Source organism: Nomascus leucogenys, chromosome 21, assembly GCF_006542625.1.
Source record: "Nomascus leucogenys isolate Asia chromosome 21, Asia_NLE_v1, whole genome shotgun sequence".
In the NCBI taxonomy this organism is placed as follows: Eukaryota; Metazoa; Chordata; class Mammalia; order Primates; family Hylobatidae; genus Nomascus; species Nomascus leucogenys.
This window is the reverse complement of record NC_044401.1, coordinates 8726708-8751585: the sequence shown is the minus strand read 5'-3', so window position 1 is coordinate 8751585 and position 24878 is coordinate 8726708. Positions and strand designations below refer to the sequence as shown.

Here is a 24878-nt window from a genome sequence, read left to right as displayed (position 1 = left end):
GCAACATAAAAAGTGATAGGCCTCATGCATATAAACTATTTTTCAAATGTACATTTTTGTTATTAGAAAAAATTTAAATTAATTTATAATTATTAGATATATATTTTTAAATATATCTTGTTGAGTATTAAAAACAAGTTGCAAAACAAAATGCATAGTATGACTTTATTCCTGGTTATAAGGAAATAAAAACAAAAGAAGATACATTCATATGGAAATACACATAGGAAAAAGTCCACAGGAAAAGGTGAAGTGAAAACTTTTATTGTTTACTCTGCATACCTATGTTATTCAAATTTTAGCAAGGAACATATTTTACTTTGTGAATAGTAATAATAAAGACAACCATTCAAAAACTGCTTTTTAAAAAATGTTCTTAACAACTAATGTTCTGATTCTAAGACTTTACAAACCAGATTTTATCTTGTACTTGGAAATTATAATTTTTAATTCCCAACATACATTCATTCTTGCTTTTGTTCATTCAACGAAATATTTATCACTAATGTCCAGAGTTGCTTCTGTGCTGAGTGCTAGATTCAGAAATCAATAACTCGGACAGAGTTCAAGCTCCTAATTAGAACCAGAATTAGACCACTAGCATCTACTTAATGGATAAGTCACAAAATCACTGAATGGCTCAGATGGAAGGAAGTTGACGATTGTAGTAGATTTTTAATATAATACCAATTCTTCCCCCCTCCCTATAGCTATACCCTTTGCCCAGTAACTACAGCTTCTTCATATGGGAAATGGGTTGAGCTGTCCTGCCTCTTGACTCTGAGCTCATCTATATCACTTGCTTTGGCCAATGGGATATTAGCACAATGACACAAGCAGAAGCTAGAAATGGGCTTATACATTAGGGATTGTTCTTGCTTCTGCCATTGCCATGAGAATATGCCCACATCAGCTTGCTGGAGGATTAGTCAAGCCAAGTTACCCTGTTCTCATTCTAACCAAGGCTACCCAGGTTAGCTGACAGTCCACTGACCCCCAACATGTGTACAAGCCCAGCCAAGATCAGCAGAACCTCCTACCCAACCTGTAGCTGACTGCAGATGCATGAGCAAACCTAACCAAGCCCAGCCCAGATCAGCTGAACCCTAGAAACTTGTCACTAAATGAATGTTTACTGTATGTGCCACTAAGGCTTGTGGTCTTTGCTACCTCGCCTTATTATGGCAATAGACAACTGAATATAGACATTATCTGGCTCCACCCCATCACATGATTAAGGTTGAAACTAAGGAAACTGTAGCGGACACTGTGGTGTGCTGTCCAGATGCTACCTTCACAACTAAGGTTGCTGTCAATATAAGCAGCTAGATCTCTGACAATTGATCTACTTAGAAAGGAGCCACCTTTCCCCAAGTCACACCCCTACCATGGGACAGCTCACATTCAATGGTTGATGCAGTAGAAGATGGGATAGATATAAAACCTATCCCCATTGTCTCAAAGTGGACAGTTTGGAAGGTCCAACTCTATTGCAGCTCAAATTTTCCCTGTCCAGTCTTGTATCCCTCACCCTTCATAAGTATTGTTTCTGTGTTAACTGCCTGCAGGCAAAACTCAGAGTCTCAGAATCTGTCTCTCAGAAAACCCAGTCTGTCACAGACCCTGAGAGGAGGAGTGACTTGCTCAAGTTCACATTGCAGGTTAATGATAGAGTGAGGTTAGGACTCAGGTGACATTACCTCACTCCCACCCAGTGTTCTCTCTGCTATGCCAAAATGCCTCACACTCAAGGGTAGAGAGGACCCAGGACCAAGATTAAAGGCAAACTTTGCTTTGCTAGTATATGGCAAGAAACCAATTTCAAAGCCTGTTTTCTTTCAACCAAAATATTTTCTGAAATATTTCAACCAAACATTAGAAATAAAACATTTTGCACTCCCAGATTACAGGAATATCTACATGTTTGTGCTGAGTAGGAGAATCTGCCAAAGCAAAACAATGAAAGTCCTAGTCAACACTGCATCAGACTAGGGTGGTGGCAACTCTACAGCAGGACACAGTCCACTCTAGGCCAGTATGTGTGAAGCTACATTCTGTCTCAGCTCCTGCTCCCACCACCGGTCTTTCTTGAGCTCTGCATTCTATCTAAATCAGGGCTCAGTGTTGAGGTTCTCTTTAGTCTGGAAAAGCAACATAGACTTGGCAGGTTCTTGTTAAATTTATCCAAACTCTGTTTAAGCTGACTAATGATTGTAAGGATTACAGGGCTTAGAAAGAAAAATTCTTTTTTTAAAAAAAATTACTATTATTATTATTTTTGAGATGGAGTCTTGCTCTGTCACCCAGGCTGGAGTGCAGTGGCGCAGTCTTGGCTCACTGCAACCTCTGCCTCTGAGGTTCAAGTGGTCCTTCCACCTCAGCCTCCTGAGTAGCTGGGATTACAGGCATGCGTCACCATGCCCAGCTAATTTTTTTGTGTGTATTTTTAGTAGAGACGGGGTTTCACCATGTTGGCCAGGCTGGTCTCGCACTCTTGACCTCAAGTAATTTGCCCACCTTAGCCTTCCAAAGTGCTGGGATTATAGGCATGAGCTACCATGCCCAGCCAGAAGAAAAAAATCTTTAGGAAACATTCTCTAAACTGTCTACATGCTCCTAATCCAGCTGAAATGCTTCATAGATTCAAACCCATTTGCTGGGATTTGGACCTAAGATTATTGAGGTGAGGGATTCCCAGGGAAGGTGAACTCTGTTATGTGCCGATAAGGTCTGGCCCTAGTAGTGGGATATCTGCCTAGAGTGCTATTCTTTAAAAATTCCAATCCCAAACATCAGCAGTCAAATTCAGGTGGTATTAAATTTTTTCATGTATTTGTCCTTTCGTGACTAACTATAGACAGCAATGACAATGCAGAAAATTCAGCTTCAGTTATAACATATTAAACACTAAATGTGTGCTAGGCATTATGCTTAAAGCTTCTGTCTGTAACTGCTTTCCTTGTGACATCCATGGATTCTCCTCCTCCAACCCTCTCTTGCCTAAGTTTGGGCAATTACACTAATGCCTGGACTACTTTAGCCTCTCGCATTGCTTCAAAAGTTCCCAATCTCTTCTAGCAGTTTGTAAAAGTACGATCCACTATCCACCTTCATCACAGTCACCAGGAGTGCTTGTTAAAATTACAATCCTTGGATCCAGATCAATTGACTCAGAATTACCGGTGGTGAAGCCCAGGAATCCGCATTTAAAAAATTTCCTGGGTAGTTGTTATGCACTCTAAAGACAAAGAGCTACTGTCCCAGAGGAGAAAATCTAAATCCTTGTCATAGCATACAGGATCATTATGGCATTATAATCTTATCTATTAACTCTTCCTCCATACATTATGCTCCAGCCCTCTATTTTCAGTCTGCAGGAACGTACCGTCTCTTCCTAGAATGCTATCCACATGAGTACTTCTTATTGTCTGTGAAACCTGTCTTTATCTCACTTATGCACTCAACATTTTGGCATTCTTCTATAATAATGCTAATCACCTTGCATTGCAACCAGTTGTTTACACATCTGTCTTCCCCCTAGATATGAGTAATTTAACAATGGAGACTGAGTTTTGGTCACATTTTATATCCTTTCAGCCTGGCACAGTTCCTAGCATACAACCCGGGCATTCAGTAAAGATTTGGTAATCACTAGAACTCTCCCATAAGAAGGATATCATATGAAAAAGATAGTAATAAGGTATAGATAAGGTGAGTGATTCTAGGACTGTGCAGAAAACCCACCATAAAACCTTCACACTTTCCTTTGATCTTGTGAACCCGCAACACAGTCTAATGTAATTTGAGAAAACACATTCATAAGTATTTTTTTCTAAAATTGGTTTTGCATGCATTAGGTCTTTTAAATAAAACATATTTGTAAGGCATTTAAAATATAACTATTCTTTTCAAGAAGTCAGTAGGGGCCAAAACTCTCTTGGTTGTGCTTTACATAAGCCAGGAGGTAGATGCCAGCAGAAGCTAAATTGCTTTTATTCTCAAGAACACTGCCAGGAGTGCTGAGCAGTCCATGGCAGGTTATTTCAGTTAGGATAACCTTGGCCTCCAGCTTGGAACTTACTTCCTTTTGATTGGAAATAGGTAAGTTTAAATTACTTTGCAATTGATCTGTTTACTCCTCTTTTACTCTATAAGTGGGTCATTTTCCTATCTACTACCCCACTGTGAGATGAGTGACCTGATTAAATTGATAGGTGGGACTACCCTGGCCATTCCTGATCACTTGTTCTCTAGAAAGAGCAACTTGTCTTATTAATCAAGAGTGGGTCCTGTCCAAGTGATTTGCTGTCCTACAGATTGACTCCATCAAATCTTAAAGTTATAAATATATTTGAAAAATATATTCAGAAATATTTAGTGACTTCACATGGTTTACATATAAAGTTTGAATTCTTTGTCTTGGTATTAGAAATCTAATTTCAGGTGCCAAAATACATTTCTAGCCCTCTCTTCACCTCTTATCCTCTACCCAGCCTTCTGCTCTAAATCAAACCTAATAGCAAATCAGAATCACCTGAGCAACATTTTAAACTATAGATTCCTGGACCTCATTCCTAAACAAATGAGTCATTATCTTGGAGTAGAAAGGGGAGGTGGGAGTCTGAATTTTTTTCCAATATATATAGAGTACCTACGCACTGAGATGAAAAAAATGACAGCTCAATAGAAAAATGGGCAAAGAACACTAAAAAGGAAATATAAATGCTCCCGAAGCATGAAAAGGTGTTCAATCATACTCACAAGATGAGAAATGCAAATCAATATTACCCTATACTGATACCATTTTTCACATATTACACTGGTCAAAAGTATCCAAAAGTTTGATCGCACACATTAATTGGAGAGGTCTGGGGAAATAGACATTTAAACATTGCTGTTGAAATTGCAACATGATTCAACTTGTATGGAGAGAAATCAGGAAGCATCCACTCAGACTACATTTTCTATTTAGTCTAACAATCCTGTTTCTTAGACTCTATTGGAAAGATGCACTCACAATTTAATCGTAACCTTGTTCATATATAGCTCTATGTATGTGTGATATATGTATAAGAACAAAATATTGAAAATAGTCCAAGTATCTATGGACAAAATGTTTAAACTATGAGAGAATCTCACAATTTTTTGATAAGAAATGGGGAAGATTGCTATATACTCATAAAGAAAGATCTCCTAGAAATATTTTAAGTGAAAAAAGCAAGATGTGGAACAGTATATATAATATGCTATATTTTGTATAAAAAGAAAAATATATAGGTATTTATTTGTATTTGTCTAAAAAAGTACTAAATGAATAAATAAGGAATTACAAAAATGATTACCTGTGGGTGCAGGGAGTAGCAGGGTAGAGGGGTCAGGAAGGATACAAGACTTGTCTCTGTACACCTTTTTATATGGCTTTGACTTTGAAAATTTAAAAAAAGTATTTCTTTGAAAAATTAAACAAAAACAAAAATACCTTGATCGAGTCATTACCCTATCAAAAAAAAACCTACTCATTTTTCAAGGTCCCTCCATTAAATCAACCTACTTTTTAAAATTCTCTGATATTTTCAATACCTTATCTGATAACTACAATGGGAAGAGCCAATCCGTCCACTACATTCTTCAAATACTTGTTTTGTACATTTGACATGTCAGGCACTTTTCCCCCTTGGAATGTCAGGGATTGGTCTTGACACTGATATGCTTGATATTGGAGGCAGCAAGGGCCGTGGACTAAGAAGACTGAGTAGGTTAGGAGACAGGCTCTCTAGTCTCTAGGGCACAGAATGATTGATAAGTAAAGACTTATCAAAGCAGAGGGGGACACACAGCCACTGTGTGGAAGTCTGAGCACTCATCCAGCCTCTCCTCCCAGCTCAGTGTTGCAGGGTCTAGAGAAGGCAGCTGCCAGGCACTGTCACCACTGACGAAAGGAGAAGTTGGGGGCAAAGGGTCTGTTTTTCAGGACTGCCCCAGAGGCAAAGCAGCATTTTTGAATTGTTGTGGATCCTGATGACTGTGAGGCTTCTCCAGAAAGAACAATTCTCTTCAACAGGATCAGACAGAAAGGGTATTTTAGACTGATTTGTATACTATCATTCTCATTTTATTTATGGATTTATTTATCTATTTATTTTGAGACAGAGTCTCACTTTGTCACCCAGGTTAGAGTGCACTGGCATAGTCTTGGCTCACTGCAACCTCTGCCTCCCAAGTTCAAGCAATTCTCCTGCCTCAACCCCCCAAATAGCTGGAATTACAGGCATCTGCCACCATGACCAGCTAATTTTTGTATTTTTAGTAGAGATGGGATTTCACCATATTGGCCAGGCTGGTCCCGAACTCCTGGCCTCAAGTGATCAGCCCACGTCAGCCTCCCAAAGTATTGGGATTACAAGCATGAGCCACTGCACCCGGCCTACCATTCTCATTCTAAAAATTGACTTATGAAGTCCTTAGATAGTAAGAAATCAACATTTTCTCTCTCCTTGTTGCCATATTCCACCTCCATGAACTTTGCCACCTCTCTTGATTACCCTCAAACTCTCTTTTCTTTGAAAGAAGCTATCAAAAAACTTCCCTTGCCCTATTAAATGTCCTGTGTATTCTAGCTCTTAAAATTTGGTGATAAAATGCCAATGTTAAAATATTTTTCCTCTCTAAATATTGCTAAGAAAGAAACACGATTACTGTGCATTTCCCCCCACTTCTTTCTTCATTCTGCAATGAAGTGCCTTTAGCCAGCAACTTTTTCCTATCTGACAAAATTTGCCTGTAATCCATTCACTAAACATACACACCCAACATTCCTATCCTAGACTGACATTTTAAATATCACTAACAAGAAAGAATGCCTTTATGTGTTAGGCCATTTTAAACCCCACATGCAATATACTCTGTGATGACAAAACCAGATAGGCATTGGAATTTGCTCAAGCATAAATAACTTTATTTACATGAAAGCCTAAAATATTAAGGTAAGTTTCTTGGCGTTTGTAGGTTCATCAGTGATGTCCAAATACTTTTAGCAAGATGGACCATCTGGTGAGTACGGCCCACACTGTAGTTGGATGTGTGCCCCTGCTTTCAAGGCCCAGTAAAAGTCTGGAATAGTAGGCAGAGCTTGATTTATTTTTAAGGAAAAGTAAGGCCATCTGATAGATTTCCAGCTGAAAGTCAGTCAAGGCTGGAGTTTTTTGGTTCACTGAGCCCATGGCTCATGCCAATTCTTTTTTTCCCATGGCTGACTCCCAGTCTTGGCTGAAAGTGCTACAGCCTTTCCCATAAGGGTAACCTGGGACATGACACAGGGAAAGAGAGGCCTTCCAGGAATTAGATGAGAAACAAAATACAAGATCTCCCACCCTAAAATCAGGTTCAGGCTACCATTCAGTGACGACGATGCCCAAATCATAATACCTGATTTCCAATAAGGCAGAAAAAAAAAAAAAAGACCCGCAGCCCATCTACAGTTCATATTCAATCCAGATGTCTAGAAAACAGTAGGATTATGCTAAAAATTTGCCAAGGCAGTACCAGATGCTTATAATGAGACTATATAGAAGTTGAGGTGAAAGATGTAATGATTTTTCCAAACTTCTCTGAAATAAGGAATGAGAACACTTTGTGAAAGGGTTGGCAGGTAACACATTTGACACTGGGAACACCTGGTTTGTGAGGGCTTTCATCACTATCCAGCACCAGTCTTTGTGCTGGATTGAGTACTTACTTCCTTTCTGGACATCTGGAGTGTAATTAAGCTCACTGCCCTCATGCTATTATTTGACAAATCCAGGAAACAAATGGTTGAATCCTAGTTAGCCAATAAATATGTGGCTTTGTAGTATTAGTCTCTTGGGCTTCAGTTTTATCACCAAGAATAATAATGCAGCCTGATCTGGATGAGCTGTTGTGAGGGTTCGTGTGTGAACATTCTGTAATCAGCACAAAGCAATAACAAGTATTTTGCCATTATAGGTGCTCTAGTGACAAGTGTGACAGCTCATTGATCTCCAGATGACTACCAGATCAAATGGTAATGCAGAGGATGACCACATAATGGTGCTTATTACCTGACCGGCATTTCTGTGTACTATCTTATTTCATCCTGTGAAATAGATATGATTATCTTCTAAACTAAGACTTAGGAGTAGCTTGCCCAAGGTCACACAACAAGTAAATTGTGACCCTGGATTTAAATCTGTCTGTCTCCAGAATTCATTTTGTGTCTTTTGTTTGTATGATCATTATTGTTGTTTTGGTTAAGAAATTCCTTTTTTGCTTGTTCTCCCCCTAAATTATACATACAGTGCAGGATAAATGTCCAAAAATAAATCATCAATCCACAATAATTTATGATGGGACATTGGAAAAGATGCTATTTATTTTTCTTTTGTAGCCACCTCAGAGGAAGGTGGGCTATGTGAAGTAGAGAATGCATAACTGATAGCTCTAGAGATCTGCTGTACAATATTGTACCTATAGTCATCAATACTGTATTGTGCACTTAAAAATGTATTAAGAGGGAAGATTTCACGTTAAGTGTACTTACCACAGTAAAAAATATGATTTAGAAAGCTAGACCATATTCAAATCAAGTTGGCATTATCGTGACATAATATAACTGATATGTCTTCAATTACACCAAGATCATACGTCAGAAAAATCTGTGTGATAATGTTATGTGTATTGAAGTTAAATGTTGACTAACAAATAATTAGTTATATATTACTAAATATATTTTATATTCTTTCAGGTGCTTTAAGATGAAATATACTTTATGGAAACTATGCAGAATATGCAAGCAATGGAATATAAAGGATTACTCTAAGGGATTTTTTTTTTTGTAGTTAAACCACGAACAACAACAAAACAGCAGAAAATGCATATAAGAAAAAAAGCTTTTTAAAAAATAAAGCCCTAGAGATGCAATAATTATAAAATAAACTGGGTGAGTCATATTTTGGGCTTCTGACTATGAGGCTTAACTAATCACAGTAAATCTTGCAGCGTTCCCAGGAGAACTGCAATGAGTTAGATCTCAGCTGCCCAACACTGGGCTGTACGCCTCATGAGTCTCACATGCACCATTCATATGTAAAATTGCGAAAACTCTAAATTCAGCCAAATTCTTCTACTCTCCAAAAGGACTTGGGTGCAGTTCAGTCCATATTTTCAGTGACTTTTCATTTATCTTAACAGCTTCTCTCAGTTCTGGTTAATTCCTTCCTCAGGCTTGCCAGAGTCAAGTACTTCCGAGAGTCTGGCAAGTCCCATCTGTAATGAGTCACCTGCAGCAGAGAGTCTGCAGGAAGATCAGATGGGGCTGCTCACAGGCAAGAAGACTCAGTACCCAGAAAAAGTGTCTGAATGCCTCTCTGATTCTCTCCCACACTGTATTACTTTTCCCATTTTCTTCTACCTTACTGACTTTCAGACAATAGAGTGTTTGCGTATTTTTCTTTTTTACGGTGCTGAAAACTTAAACCAGAACCATCCTGGAATGGCTATTTAAATAAGCAGGCAAACTGACCTGTGTTATCACAACCAAAGAGCCCTCTGAACATCTGCATTTTCTTTTGGATCCCCCATGTACCTCTCCCATAAAGTTTGTCCCACCTTAGATATGAGAAAAACAATAATATAATTAAAATGTTTAAGAGAACCTAGCTGAAAGTGGTCGATTTTCATGGTGCTGTTGTTGACAGGGCCGAAGATGGTGATCACAGAGATTTTCCTGGTGGCCATCTTGCAGAAACTTTCCAGATATTCATCACGTTGTTGCACATACATATTGTTCTCAGCCTTGGGAGCAGTGATCAGCTGGAGGTGAGTGAAGACAAACAAATACTAATTTATAGTGATAGTTTCACACTGGGGCAAAACCCAAAGAGATGATTTGGAAGAGAGGGATGGTAGTGACTGCATCTAAGGTACAGATATTCTGCTGAACAGTTAGCATAATTAGGGCCAAAAAGGGCCATTTGAAAAGGCCTCTTTTTGTCTCCAAGACAGCTTAGAATTTTCTACTCACTTCCATTATTTACCTCCATTACTAGTCTCCATGTATCTCAGTTTTCTTATTTGTGAACTCTGCAAAAGAATACTTATTTTGTAAGGCTGCTGTGAACATTACATGAATACTTGGCATGCAATAATTGTTCAATAAATGCTATTTTCCTTCCTAATTTTGATCTTCATTATTGTCATTGGCTGATTAGATATTGGTTAATTCAGTGGTTACTACTATTATTCACATTTCACAGGGTTAACAGAGTTTCATAGCCAGGCCCTGGGCACTACGAAACATTCTGTGATTTAGGACTTTAATTAGAAAAGCTTGCAGAAAGGTTTTATGATGACTTTTAGGCCTGCGTTTTGTCACATAGAATATATTCATTGTCACATTCAGCCTGCACAGAGTTGGTGGTGTTTGTCTTTTGATATTGCAGTTTTCCAACAGGATGTTTTTTACTCCAAGTTTAGCCTTCTCTTTAGTTCAGACCTGGTATTTTTCACCTAGCCCTCTGTCTTTCATCCTCATTCTGTGACCCCTGTATTCTGGGGAAAAAAAGGAGGAAAGACAAAGCAATCAAAAGAAATACTTTAGTCACTAGAAATCTGAGAAAATGTAATTTATTTTGGATACAGTGAGGATAACCCTATTTTTAAGAGGTCCTCTTGAATCTTTTCTCTGAGAACATCTCACTATTTTTATCTAACCTAATACAAAAGCTTCCCTACTCTCTTGATTAATTTAGTTGCCCTTCCCTGAGATTTCTCCAATTTTACCAGGTCTTGAGCTGAAGCTAGAACTCTGTTCCACACTACACAAGCTAGTGGGCATAGTGCTGCTTACCTTGGAGGTGGGAAGATATGAAATTTTATTGTGATGATGACCAGGTCTTTGTTGAGATCCTTGATCCCAAATAGATCACCAGGCTGATGTCTGCAATGAACGCTGTCTATTTGCCCTTTGTTGCATCATCCCTAAGCTCAGAAGCAAACCTCTATAAATCATTTTTCTGTAAACAACTTTTGCATTTGACTAAATACAAATTTATCAGCCAATTTTCTTGCATTTGGCTACATTCAAATGTATCAACCAATTTTCTATTTATCCACCTAACCTTATAAGCTATTTCTGAAATTTATGACTATTCGCTTGGCATTTTTCAGAGGGCAAGTCACCAGGCTGTGTACCTCTTCCAAATATTTTATCAAAAATGGTTAATAAATCTGGTCTCAGCTTGATCCTGCTGTTTATTTTTCTCTATCAGAGATGTCTGTATTGCTACCTGCAGGCTTTCCCTTCTAAGAATTCTCCCCGCATGACAAAATACTCTCCCTCAAGGAAATTAAACTTGTTCAATAGCCTTTGAATGGAACGTTAACAAAGGTTTTCTGGGATGAAGTTTTTGTTTTATTTTGTTTTTCAGATCATAATTAATTTTAAATAGACATGCTTTAGTTTATTTTTCATGTGTTTCTATGCCTGCTCATATGGACATTCTGGATAGGAAATGTTTGTTTTAGGAACATAATTTTTCAAGGGGAAAAACAAAATTTCTCCAAATTTATTCATTGATTCACATTAGCCTTAAAACAAGATTTAAGGCAGCTATAAAAAGATGTGGTGATGGTATTTTTAGTTGCTTCGTTTGTTTTTAATTAGCTTTATGGCATATGGAAATATTTCTTCAGATCTGGATGGAAGCGCAGATACCTAAGTTTTATTTTAAGTTGGTATATTTTAGGTCTTTTTGTCTGACTATTTTGTGCTCAAAAACACACTATTCTGAAATAAATAAAATGAATGTCTAGGTAAAAACACAAAACAGTAAAAACAAAGGTAAGAGAAAGGGACTTACTTTTCACGGTTTTGGACTCCCTATTCTAAATTAAGGATAAGCCATATTTAGAATATATTTAGAGGAGTTTCTAGGGCAAAGCTGCTTAGATGTTAGATGACAGAAAATTACCTGTTTCTGTAGCTTCAAATTCATACATAGATTCCATTTCATTCATACCATACTTTGCCATAGACCCTTACAATCCGTGGACAGATCATGGTATGACAGGATTTTAAGAGTCCTCAACCCTCCTCTAGTCTTCTCCCCCTTGTGTATATTAAGAATGTCAGACAGTATGTAATCACACAGAACCTTATCCTCCCCTGTGTGGTAGGTTCTCCCACATAGCTCTATACATAGTGGCATGAGGCCATGGATACCCAGTGGGAATCTCATTTAAATAAATACGTGCCTCTGATGTTTATTTTCACTGCAGACCCTTTGCCCAAGAATGCCTTTAATCACCAGTGGGGTGACATTCGTTTTGCAGGACTCATTCCCTAACTTCTGGCCCTCCACATTCTGGCTCCGGGCTCTCTTTTGCTAATGTCCTCCTATACCTCCCTTACCTGACCTCTTTACCCCCTACAGCCAGACCCAGTTTAAATTAGGAAATGAAAGGAATCTTGGGCAGAGAGGCACATAGAAAGAATAATTGCAGTCAAAGTCAGGGGGCTGTCATTTCCGTCCTAGTTCAGCTCCCAGCCAGCTTGTAGCCTAAATAAATCCACTTATTCTTCTGAAGCTCAGCATTGTCATTGTTACAATGAAACAACTTTCCTGCCAACCTCATCACGTTGTGAGATCTGAGCAAAAGTAAATATATCTGTATATCTTTATAAGAACATAACATGAACTTATTACAGATTGATTTATTCTTAATAAATAAATATGTGTCCCCCAAGCACATACAGGTATGTCGCCTCTGAATAATTCACCCACAATCCTCTGCCTTTGCCCAAGTCACTCCTCCTACCTCAGAAACCTGCCCCCTCCCTTCTCTAAATCTGATTCTTTCTTTCAATGCATTATCCTCCTTAAAGTCTTTTCTATCATGCAGGGATCACTTCCTCCTTTTAATTTCTGTTCTTATTGTGTGCCCCACCCACTTGGAATTTAAGTATTTCCTTCATCTACTATATAACTGTCACATCTCCCCAGGCAGAATGTAAGTTCCTCAGACTCTATTACTGTCCTGCAGATGGTGGGGGCATAAATGCTGGCCAACACTCCTCAGGTTATATAGATCACCCCAGTCAGAGGAGAGGAGAGGGACTCAGGAACAAAGGGGTTCCCTGGTTGTTGTGAATGTCTGGGTGCAGGCTGCAACTTTACCAGTTGGTAAAAACACTCTCCCTTACATTTAATCTGCTCCCCAAGTTTGCAACAGAGAAAACAGAGAAGACTGACCATCTGAACCCATTTCAGGGACTCTTTCCCTATGTTTTGACATCTCCATCCCATTCACTGTCTAGTTGGGCAGTATTTCAGACAGTGTTTAAAATGAGAACCATTTCCAGTCCCCTCTTCCTAAAAAGAGCAGCTTAGAGCTCCTCAGTAAACACTATTTTCTGTCACTTGGCCTCTTTCCAGTTTGATGGCAATAAATCAGGGCATGTATCATGAATTTAAACCTGTGTTGTATTTCTTTTTCATGGCTTCTGTTCCAACTGGTGTGTTGGCTCCATGAGCTTCAGAGGATAAGGAAGCCTGTTTCCATAAGTAAAGAGAGCAAACAGCACTGGAAAAAAGCTAGAGGGAAGATATTTTAAGTCTCAGATTATTCAAAATACTGCGTTAGGCTCAAAACGCTAGATTTTTTTTTTTTTTTTTACAGGATTCTGAAAAATAACTTTCAAGCTAATAGTCTGCCTTAGTACAGCAGGAAACCTTAAATTCTTTCCTAAAATTAAACCAAATAAGTAGATGGTTGTCCCAATACACAGATGTCTGAAGTAAAGTTGGAAATATTAACCCACTTGAATTACAGGAGATTCAGTCACCAAAGAATTCTTAAACTTGCACTTGAATTCATTCAATTCAGCATTTGAGGTCCCTTGTTAATTGACACATGAATAGATCTCAGAGCGCAGAATGATGGCTTGTCAGCTATACTCCCCAAAGTACAATGTTTTGGTGATAAGCTTACCTATACTCTCACTATCGTCAACCTCAAACGGACACCAAACAGTTTGAAGGATTAGGTTAACTGGAATCCAATCTATTGTTTTTGACTGACTGTTTGGAAAGCCAGGGAATTGAGTGCAGAGGACTAGCTGTGTATTAAAGGCAGAAACTCCACATTTGTGCTTAGCAATCCTTTACCACTTATCTGGATGACTCAAGGTTGAAAATGAAATTTTAAATTTATTTGTATTCATATGTATTAATTTTTTAAATTCATATCTACTAACTGGCAAGATCATTCCTCAGTTTCCCCTTCACTTTATGGCATATCCCACAGGAAGTTCATACCCAAAAGAATTCAGAAAGGGAGATTGGCCTGAATTTGAGCTTTCAACTCAAACAGATCTGAGTTCTAATTCTCACTTCACCACATATTAGCTATATATCTTGGGTAACTTCAGGTTCTGTTGTCTCATGTGTAGAAAGGGGTTAATAAATCATTCCTGGCTCACGCCTGTAATCCCAGCACTTTGGGAGGCCGAGGCGGGCAGATCATGAGGTCAGGAGATGGAGACCATCCTGGCTAACACGGTGAAACCCCGTCTCTACTAAACATACAAAAAATTAGCCGGGCGTGGTGGCGGGCGCCCGTAGTCCCAGCTACTTGGGAGGCTGAGGCAGGAGAATGGCGTGAACCCCAGGGGGCGGAGCCTGCAGTGAGCCGAGATCTCGCCACTGCATTCCAGCCTGGGCGACAGCGAGACTCCGTCTCAAAAAAAAAAAGAAATAAATAAAATAAAAAATAAATCATTCCTTGAGGGATTGTTTCGAGAATTAAACCACACAGTCTCGGCAAAGTACCTGGCAGGACGTGCCCTTCTTCATTAACAGGTTAAGAGGCAGGAGGTTTGAAAGAGTGAACACTAATCTAAAAATAGGACACCTGGCTCCACCTGCAGCTCCTGTGAAGGCGTATAGGAAGCCATCCGCCTGTGACCTACATACACCATTGCTGTTAGCGTTTCTGTAATTGTTAAGTAGCAGTTACGTGATATGTCCGCATCTAAAGAATGGTATAAATAAAGACAAAGCACTAAGGGTTTACAATAAATGGCAGTTAAGTACCAGGTTACTGAAAAGCTGAGAAGATGAGCTGAAAGTCCTGCACAATTTCTTGGAATGTAAACCTGCTTTCAGTTTGAGTATACTGGGTTAAGTTAAGGCCAGTTGGAGGTAGTTGTTCTCAGCCATACTTAAACAGCTTGAGAGCGCTAAGCCTTAATGAATAGTAATTGAATCACTGAGCTTCCTAAGTAACATTAGCCAAGTTTGATGGGAAAAGCGAGTGAAAAAGGCTAAACGGCACCGACAATGTTTTTCACCCATTGGTCTCCTCTCTGGTGAAAAATTCTTTTCTCTCAATCTTTTGCTTTGGTATCATGTTTATTTCATTTGGTCTTTTCTAATCCATTCTTACTTTAGACATCATTAGCTCTGCAGAAGACACATTTCTGATATGATGATCAGCTGGGCGCACATAGGATCAAAGTCTGAAAAGCCTTCTGTTAGTATTTTCTTTCGAATAACAAACCTGATTCTCTCACTAGCCCAAAGAACCAACACTGCCAGGAGCAATTCCAGCTGGTTTCTGTTTTGCCTCACATGACATCAGCAGAAGCTGTCATTTGAGTTTCATTTGCTAGAAATTTATAAGCAGGGATACTGTTAAAAGCAGGAATGGCCCAGCTGGGCTTTCAGATCTCCGACTAAGGGAGTGGGGAGAAGGAGGGAGAAATGAAAAGTATGACTAATATCAGGGATACACTGTGAAAACCTCCTTTTTTGACTCACAAGCTAGCAGCAATGGGAAATATTTGCCATACGGGTGCACAGTTACAATCCTGACATTTTACCCATGATTTTTTTTTTTAAACCTGACCATGAGGAACATTTTGCCTGCCCTGTTGGCTAAATGAACAGAGTTGGGTGATGTATTTTAGTGGCTGGACAAAGTTGTAGGTACTCAAGACAGCATTGGAGCAAACCACTAATTCTTTCCCATGCCCCAAAGAGAGCAGTTTGCCCCCACAGGCTCCCTAACAGACATTCAAGTATCAGATAGAGTTTTACTCTGAAATCTGATTTCTTTTTCGTTCTAATGGGAACATTCCCATTTAAATATCCAAGCGACCTCATAACCTAAGTTTATATAGACACGTTAAGGCTCTGGTTAGATATTGCACCAATATACAAAAAATATATAACAAAACACACACAGGCATACACACAAATCCTTAGACTCAACCAAAGCTAGGTTTTGCTCTAATACACAGACCTACTATCAACGTAAACAGCTAAGAGAATTTGGGATATGTCCCACTCATGATAAACATCACAAAGAACTTTGCTCTGAGTAATATTTCAAATGCACATTTAAACTTTCTGAAACAACATACGATAAATGGGCACCAGAGTTCCTCTGCCCAGATCATTAACCAAACTTTAGGCTAGCTTGGAAAACGTAAAAGATCCTCTAAGAAATGCCTTGAGAAAAGAGTGTCTGTCTCTTTTGGTGGCAGAAATGCAGGGTGTGTAGTCACCTTGTGCCTTCAGGAGGATGGGTGCTGCCCTCAATGGCATGAGTTGATTCTCTCACCCAGGCATCTGAGAAAATCATTCCTGACTCACATTACCCAACATCAATTTATTGATCTTTTACTCAGAATTAATGGTAACAATATCCTTTTCCTCCTTGACAGCCTGGAGTAAAAAGCTAGTCTTAAGATCCAGGGGTAGAAATTTTGGAGGGGCAGTAAAAGAGGGAAAGAGAAGACAAGAAGAGGAGAAGGAGCCATTTGCATATCACTGATAAAAACTGCCCTTATATTTGGCTCATTCCTGCCCAAAGCCCTCATTTGGTGGTGGCAAGTGATGGCCAAAACAGAGAGTTGCTGAGATGAATCTGTGACTTACTCAACATGAGTGGCACAAAGAACTGCAGCCTGAGGGCAAGTAGGGACAGCTTGTCTCCTTTTTCACACACTGATGCACAGGCACATGCACATACACATTTTACAGAGCCCCCGGAGAAACTGACATCTAGATTTTAAATTCAGGTGTATCTCTAGAGTACCAGAAATTGAAGCAATTAACCCAGTTCCCCACATTCCACCCTTTGGCTCTTCCTAGTAGTTGGACAGAAATGGGAGAGGTAGGCTTTAAGGGGAGAAGATTTCTGCTAGCTCATTTTAAAAGGATCCATGAGGGTCATACCAACAAGGACTCTTCTCTACTCTCAGTCATACCCACTCCCCACCCAGGCTGTCTCACTTTCTTCTTTTAGCACTCCAATGTTGATATAGACCTAATTAGGGAAAGAGGGGACCTCTGCTATTGTCCCATAGACATGATTCTATTTCCTAAATCAGACAGAGAGAAACCCTTTTACTAAGATGTGACTGAAGTCAATGCACTCCCTTTTAGGAATTTCATTCTTTTCATCCTTTGGACTTAGTAAAAGGGAGCTTTGTCTAGAAATATCCCTTGGAAGGCCGGGCACGGTGGCTCACGCTTGTAATCCCAGCACTTTGGGAGGCCGAGGTGGGTGGATCATGAGGTCAGGAGATCGAGACCACGGTGAAACCCCGTCTCTACTAAAAAATACAAAAAAAAAAAAAAATTAGCCAGGCGTGGTGGCGGGCGCCTGTAGTTCCAGCTACTCAGAGAGGCTGAGGCAGGAGAATGGCGTGAACCCAGGAGGCGGAGCTTGCAGTGAGCTGAGATTGCGCCACTGCACTCCAGCCTGGGTGACAGAGCGAGACTCTGTCTCAAAAAAAAAAAAAAAAAAAAAAAGAAATATCCCTTGGAAGAGAGTGGTAGAAATGGGGGAAGGGTCCCTACAGGCCTAGAAGAAGCTGACTAGCTGACTACAGGTGTTCTCCTGGGCTCATGTGTAGTGTCCCCCAGCCATTGACTTCGTACCACAGGGCCATGAGTTGTATGAGCAGAACTTCATAGGGCACTAAACCAGAAGGAGCTACTGGCCTGCTGCCCTCTTCTGCCAGACTTCTGAGCTTCTTGACACAGTACAGTTTCAACCACAGTCTGGCATCTAGCAATACGATTTTTACAAAACTAACAAGACAGACATTAACATGCCCTGCCTCAGCCCATAGAACAATGCCAAGCAGAAGGCTACTTACAAGGAGTCTTCGCTTGCCTTCAAAGGACCCCAGCAAGTCGGCCACTGACTTCTTGGGACTCTGCGTGAAGTGTTTGTTGGTGGGTTTCTGATAGCCATCCTGTTCTGTTTTACCTCCTTTTTTCTTCTTGTTCTTCTCTTTCTCTTGCTTGCTCTTTTTCTCAGACTTCTTCATTTGCTTTTCACTCTTAAGTAACTTGTCTGCGTTCTCATTCTTCATCTTTTTTTTCTTCTCCTTCTCGGGTTTCTCAAGCTTTTCATGCTTTTTAGATTCCTTTGCTTTTTTAAGGGGAACATTCCCCACCTGCAGCTCCTCCTCCAGCTGAGAGGCAGTAGGCCGGCTGAGGTCATACTTCTCCTCATACTCGTTACTAAGAATTTTGTCCTGGGCCTTCTTTTTGGGAGGTTTCTCCTTTGCTGGCTTGGGAGGACCTGGCACCACATTTGGGTCTCGGTGGCCATGTTCCCGCCTGTCCATGCGGTTGTCCCGGAAACGGCCTGGGCCAGCAGCCCTTGTGCTGGGCTCTGAGACGGTGGTGGGAGGGGCATTTGTGAAGCTCTCCAAGCTGGTGGCCTTGCTGGGCCTCCTGGTTGTCTGTGGCCTCTCCCTGTGATGATCCTTCCGGGACGGAGGGTAAAGATTCTCTGAAACTGAGGGTCCCCTGGCAGTGGTCACCTCAGTGGTTGTAGGAGGCCTGTGGGAGGGTGAGGGGGTCCAGGGCCTCTGCGTGGTGGGAAAGGCAGTGGTGGTCATAGGTCTTGCAGCAACTGTTACCGCCCGGGACGTGGACCGAGTCACCGTTGTGGCTGGAGCAGGAGGAAGGGTGGTGGCTCTGGGGGTTGAGGGAGGTTGGGGCAAAGCTGGTGTAGTGGCGGCCAGTTTTCTCAGGACCTTCACCCGACTCTCTCTGGTTGGTGGCACTTGCGCTCTCCTTGGGTCCTCTTTCTTCTTCTCGCTGCCCAGGCTTGGCCTTCCTGCTCCCCCCCCACCGTCCTTCCCCTCCGCCACCACCTGGCCCTCTACACCAGAGGCCTTACATTTCTGGACAAAGCCCTTCTGCCTGATCTTCTCGATCCTACGGATGGGGCCTTGGTCGATGACCTCGTACATGGCTTCCAGCCTAACGGGATATGGGTAGCGCTCCTCCACCTGCAGCGTCTTCTTCAGCAGCACCATGCCAAACTTGCCCTTCTCCAGCTTCAGGAAACTCATCAGCTTAGGGATGAGGCTAGGGTCCAGAGGCTGCTCCACGATCTGGCCCTCGCTGGTGATCCTTCTCACCTTGCCTCCTTCTTCACCTGCCTGGTGGAAGAGCACAATCTGTTGGATGTGCCTCTCCGCCAGCTCACAGTACACATCGTCCTTCAGCAGGCTCATCATGAGGCGGTAGTAGCCTTCCGAGGCATGAGGGGCTGAGATGACCCATACTCTGTTTTTCCCTGCAAAGCTGGCAAGGATGTTGGGAGAGCTGGACCCCGAAGGGAAACGCAACATTCTTGACCGAGCTGAGGACCCCTCATCTCTGATCATCTCACGCGGGGAGCTCCTGGTTGCTGGTCTTTGCTCAGGTCTCATGGGGGCCCTATCGATGTCTGAGCCCGCTGGCGGCTCTGTTGGGCGAGCCAGTCTCAACATGGGCACACTCCTCCTTCTCTGGAGAGGCTGAAGGTTTGGTTCCTCCAGAGTGGATCTCTCAATTCCGCGAGACCTCCCAGTGTGCCTCAGAAACCGAGCTGGCCTACTGCTGTCCGGAGAAACCAAAGGCACTTTCCGCCCTCCATGGCTGCCTCTAATAGTGGCATGGGGGTGGGGTTCTGATCCACACACTAGCCACATGGCCAACAGCATAGTGAAACGCGGTCCCATTCTCCATGTCATTGTGTAATCCACTTTGCGATGCATGGAGGTCATAAAACAAAGGGGAAGGGGAAAAAAGAAAGAAAATTATTTAACTGGAAACAGAGCTGGTCATTTTCTTTTTCTGTATCTCAGCCAAGGGGAGGGGAAAAGCGTGGTTAGAAAGAAGAAGGGAGGTCAGGAGATGGAAAATGGGATGAGATCCTGTTACTTTCAAGCCCCTATAATTTGTTAGTGTTTAACAGAGACAATTACATTAAGCAGGAAATCCAATTCAGTTTCCCAGTCAGCATGCTTGCACTGTTTCAACTAATGCTCTGGATGCTCCAGAGAAAATGCAAACTAGCATATTAATTATGACAACATTCACATTTCATTCCTTCAAAATAAGCAACAAAGAAACAAATAAACAGATCAAAGACAGAAAGGAGTACACACTTACATGGTGGCTCATAGAGATGGAATGCAGAGGGTTGCAAAAGAAATCAGAAGTTTGGTTCCCAGGACAGTTTCCTAGATGAACTACTTTTCCTCCCAGCCCTCTTTCTCTTTACCGAGGGTGAGCAATACAAAAGGGGTGTGCTGCAGCTCCAGCTTTCAAAGTACCGCCACAGATCCACAGCCTGTCCTGATCTGAGAGCTGAGCCGATGCCTTTTCTTTCTGGCTGTGTCTTTTTACCTTCTGGACAAGTAGGATGAGGTGAAAGGAGCTGTCCTTCTAAGTCTTTGTATCTCCATTTGTCTGCAGTTTCTCCTCGGTCTCGTGTGTCTGTGTGTGCCAGTCCCTTGTGCTGACACAGGACGTCCCTTAAAGTCCAGTCCTGGCGATTTCTGAATCTCACTCTTTCCCTCTTTAAAGTTCCAGGATCCTTCTTATCTCCCTTTCCCCCACAGTCTGGCTTAGTCTCTTTGTTTCCGGGCGTAAAAGCACTGGGATTAATATGTTTTCCAGGCTGAGGGAAAACACAGGAATGTGATGTCAAAAAGGGACTTTTTTTTTTCCTTTCCCTATGCTTCTCTCCTCCCTTTATTTCTCCCTACCTTTTTCCTCCTCTTTTTCTTCTTCTTTTTCTTCTTTCTCTTGCCTGGATTCAGTCCCAGAAATGTTAGGACTACCTCAGTTTTGCTCCAAACCAAACTCACACAACAGCAGCCACTGGAAATCAAGGAAACTTCACTAAGAATTTAACAGATCAGCAAAACACCGCCTCCTTCCCATTTTAGCACGTTCAGAGCGGACTCAGTGAGGAGGGAGAGGGCTGTTCTTTGGGGTGGGGGAAGTTTTTAAACTCCACACATCATCATAAATCACTTTAGAATAGGATGACTGGTGACTTAACCCCTTCCAAACCAAGTCATCAGGGTAACTTCTTTTCCAGTCTGTTCTTACACTGTACTTTGGAAAGAGAAAATCCTCAGATTTTTGCATCAGGCTACATGCTTTTCTTAGAGACAGATACTCATTTGGGTCAGGGTGCTTGGCTGTGCAGACACAGACAGTATATATGTATTTATAGTCCCATGTGTATATTTTTGTATCTTTCTCCCTGCTTTGTGCTTTTAGTTTGAGGTTGGAAAAGCCCATGGAAAACATGACTAGGTTGTTTTTATTTTATGCTAATTGGGGATCATATTACTGTGTTCTTGGTCCTAGTTTCTCCCCGGCATGGAAGGAAGCTGGTAAAAGGTTAGAAATGCAGGCAATGGCTGCAAGTCGAGATTGCAGTTGACTATTACATCAGGGAACGGGCATTATGATCTCTAGCTTCAAAGCTCTGGCTGCAGATGGTAGACTAAGGGCTCCCTTGGAGGTCCCAAGTGTGTGTGTTTGTATGTGTGTGTGTGTAGTGCAATATTTTCCTCTGCAGAGACTTTAGATGTCTGAAGGGCTTTAGGCAATCCATAGAAGTAGACTTATCAGGTTCCAAAAGAGAGAGTGAGGCAGCTTTGGGCTTCTACCTCCTGAGTCTGCCATAAGGATTCAGTGGAAAAGGAAGGGGCCTCAGGTTACATGGATATTTCTTCCGGCCATGCTGGGCGAGCTGACTTTCCACGTCACTATTAACTGCCCACCAACAGTGGCAAGCCAGGGTTCTCAGAAACCTCCTTGCAAGCTCAGTCATGCTAATAGCATCCCTGGCTGGATCAAACTTCATCCCTAGTTGTTATGCCTTGATCAGCCCCATCTTGCCCTGGTCACATTTGACTTTTTTCACATAAGCTATGAGCATGGAACTGAGAAAGTCCTGTATAGAGGTTAACTACCGAGTTGCCCGGCCACACCTTGAAGTCCCAGGGGTACCAAGAAGGATGGCCAGCCCTGCTGTGGCATTCTCTCAGACACTTGTAAGGATAATAACAAAAGTGGGCTTCAGGCAGAGACTCTCTGTCCACTGGAGTCATAGATTGCAGCCTTCATGGTATTCACCTGTTGGGTTGATCAACCCAGCCTTGTGCTAAGTTGGAGGGTCCTAGATGTTACTTCCTGTCTCATAATTTTCTAATGCGTCCTACACTATCCTTACTGAGCTTTCTCCTTTCTGTCTTTTCATTTCCTTTTCTCTTCTCTCTGCTTATAACAACTACCATTTATTGAGCATTTTCATGTGAAGCTTTGGGCTTAGTATTTTTGTGAATTCTTTTATTTAACCCTCACAGTATCCTTAGGAAGTAAATAGAATGATCCTCATTTTATAGATGAGCAAACTGAGGCTTGGTGAGTTTAAATAAATTGCCTATTGTCCCAAAAAAGGTAAGCAGTAGCTCTGAAATTTGAACCCAGGTTTAGAACAGCCTACAAAGCGTGATGCTATCCTGCCTCTCTCTTTAATTTCTACTCATACCTTCAGTTTTTTCCCTTCCTTCAATTCCTTTTTGCATTTCCCACGTTCATAGAAGAGTTTCATTTAATTGTTCAACCAGAGTACTTACACTTTTAGAGTCCTAGTGTCTGGGATAATTGCGTTAACTGTACTTTTTGCTTTTCTCAATAGGTCAATAGGTCCTTAAAGCCCTTTATTATTTTTCTCGAATAAGTAGTGACTTACACAAACCTCTCCAGGATGTGCACAACATTTGTCACCTGTGCGCTGGTAAAGCTGAAATACAGCCACTTTAGCAACCTAGAATTGACCCTGAGGAGCCACCCCAACCCTGAGTTGTGCCTGTCTTCCTAGGACCTCAGGCTTTCTTCCCTCTGTGAGCTACAGTCACCAGATGGCGCACTAAACACACACACCAGAGAGGAACTAACTCCACCACCTCCGTTAGTCCCCACCCCACAACCAACACCTTCCCCCAGTCTCTTCTCACACACAGATACATACACACACACTGGCAAAGTGGGGCTTCTCATGCTTGTTTTCATCTCAATGCCTAAACGCTTGCCTGGGGCTTCAGAAAATCCTCCTGAAGAAGTCTTGGAGGCACGGACCTAATAAGAGCAATGATAAATTCTCATTCATTCATTTCCAGGGAGACCTATAATGATTAATGGCTTGTAATAATTCTCAATTCCAAGTCTGTTATTTAAAAGCTCCATATTTTCTAAGTCCCCCATTTAGATCTTTCTATTTTTCTGCAACTGAAGAAAGAAACAACCAATTAGTGTTAGGGGTTGGGGGAGGGCGGTGGGGGTTGGTGATATCCGAAAGGAAGACGTTGATGTTGAGTCAGAAAAAGTTAAAAGGAAGAAAATGTTAAAGTAGACTTTAGAAATGCTAATTTGGGAATTAATTGACAGGAAACTACCTGACATTGGTTTTGTAGTAATTTGTGGGGAGGAAAGGAAAGAATGTACAAACCAGAACTGCTTTAGAGAAACTAGGGTGGGGATAGTTATTTGATGAAAGCTGGAGTGAATGTAAGAAGGCATCCAAAAAGGAGTGTGCTAACTGGTCAGACCCACACTAATCCAAGACTTCAGCAACCTGGGACCAAGGCTCGGGGTAACACCCTGTGCCAGGCACACTAGAGAAACCAGGGTTTCTGTCACACGCCGTTGGTTCTCTTGCACAAAGTAACACTCAGAGATGCTACTGAACTGAATTCTATTGCTCAAAAAAAGCATTTGCTTAAGAAGAAACAAGAATAAAAAGAAAAGGAGGGAAAAACAACATGCTGTTCAGTGTGGTTTTGGAGGGAAACCACCTCTCTTGCTCTGTGATCATCAGTATCCCCAGCAAGAAAATTAGCCGAGCCATTTTATCACACCTTTGTGGCAGAGGCACGGACAATACTCACACTGAGGAGGCTGCTACGTGTTTTTCCTTTCCATTTGCAGAACTCGATCAAATGTTCAGTCTTAGGCTGCTGCATTCGTGTCCTTCAGAATGAAAAAAGAATTCTTCTCTTTCTCAGTATTTTCAATGTAGGACAGACTAAAGAAATAAGTTGCCAGGTCAGAGAGAAAGCCAAGGATGACTATTAATGCAGGGTGCCGCTGCAGCTCAGGTGATACCGGTGAGCTGGGGGGTTCCCAGGTGCCGGTGGGACCTTGACCCCAGCCAGTGTCCAGGCTCTTGACACTGTCAAAAGAATGAATTCAAGGATATTCTAATCTGCCACGTCAAGAGTCTCCTCAATTATGTTGACCATGCCTTTTATGGGAGCTGCCGGGGACCTCAAGCCCCTTCAGTCTCAGTTATGGCCATTACGGCACCGGGTGTCCTCCTCTCCCTTCAGAGCTGAGAGAAATTCCTTTTCCAATGGCCCTCCTGCTTGCAGTGAGGACAGGGTCTGGGTGGGCTCCCTTGGCTGGGACAGTCCTTTCCCCAGTGTCCTGACTTCTCACACTTGGAGCAGCAACCGTTGCCTGCAGGTTTGCTGTTGAGCC

General features: G+C 41.6%; 1 protein-coding gene across 2 annotated transcripts in view; it reads right to left on the bottom strand.

Annotated features, from left to right (window-relative positions):
- CCDC80 (coiled-coil domain containing 80) overlaps window positions 1-21435 on the bottom strand; it is a 37321-nt gene extending 15886 nt beyond the window's left edge. Inside the window, exons 1-3 of one of the 2 annotated variants that reach the window (XM_030801754.1) lie at window positions 20487-21435; window positions 18188-20076; window positions 9672-9828 (exon numbers count right to left, since the gene is read on the bottom strand). In XM_030801754.1, the coding sequence (XP_030657614.1) occupies window positions 9672-9828; window positions 18188-20065 (2035 nt within the window). In that variant the 5' untranslated portion in view covers window positions 20066-20076; window positions 20487-21435. Of the gene's footprint in view, window positions 1-9671; window positions 9829-18187; window positions 20099-20486 lie in introns of those variants that run through there. The other variant, XM_030801753.1, reaches the window with a different exon arrangement.
- Between the last annotated feature and the right edge of the window lie 3443 nt (window positions 21436-24878).